Source organism: Apteryx rowi, unplaced genomic scaffold (assembly GCF_003343035.1).
Source record: "Apteryx rowi isolate R43461 unplaced genomic scaffold, aptRow1 scaffold_2, whole genome shotgun sequence".
Classification (NCBI taxonomy): domain Eukaryota; kingdom Metazoa; phylum Chordata; class Aves; order Apterygiformes; family Apterygidae; genus Apteryx; species Apteryx rowi.
The window spans coordinates 3,698,135-3,698,750 of NW_020448307.1; the positions used below are offsets into that span (position 1 = coordinate 3,698,135).

Below are 616 nucleotides of genomic sequence, written 5' to 3' on the forward strand. Positions count from 1 at the left end.
GCAGCGCCCACCGCGGCCCCCCAGCCAGCCCTGCCCGCCCAGGCGCCCCCCGGCGCCGGGCCCCGCCTCGGCGCAGAGGTTCGCCCCCTTCCCTTCCCCCACAGCCCCCGGCGGCAAGCGGCGTCGCCCCCTCCGGCGTCGCCACCGCGCTCACCTTCTCGCAGAGGCTCTTCACCTGCCCCTCGGAGAGCTGCTTGCACTCGTTGAGCTGCTCCACCCACTGGTCGAGCTCCTTGGTGAAGACCTTCTCCTCCATCCCGCAAGCCCGCTCGCTCGCCCCCTCCTCCTCCTCCTCCTCCTCGCCGCCTCCTGACGCACCGCCCCGGGGGTCCCCGCGACTCGCTCCAAACAGCGCCGGCGGCTACAACCCGGCAGGACGCGCAGAGGGTGCGGCAGCGGCCCGAAGCGCTGCGAGTCCCGCGGCCGGAGCGGGGCTCTCCGCAGCAGCAGCTCTGCCGCTCGCTCCCTCGCACCAGACCGTGTAATGGCCGCCGCTCCTGACGTCACCGCCTCGGCTTCCACTCCGGGGAGGGGGAGGGAGACGCCAGGGGAGACAAGAGCCCATGCGCAGCGGCCGGGCGGGACTGCGCATGCGCGCTGCCGGCGGCCGGCTAGG

At 75.2% G+C, this 616-nt stretch overlaps 1 protein-coding gene across 1 annotated transcript in view; it reads right to left on the reverse strand.

Annotated features, from left to right (window-relative positions):
- PPP2CA (protein phosphatase 2 catalytic subunit alpha) overlaps nt 1-515 on the reverse strand; it is a 17,910-nt gene extending 17,395 nt beyond the window's left edge. Inside the window, exon 1 of the mRNA XM_026063141.1 lies at nt 155-515. Within this exon, the coding sequence (XP_025918926.1) occupies nt 155-256 (102 nt within the window). The 5' untranslated portion in view covers nt 257-515. The remainder of the gene's footprint in view (nt 1-154) is intronic.
- Nucleotides 516-616: the final 101 nt, after the last annotated feature.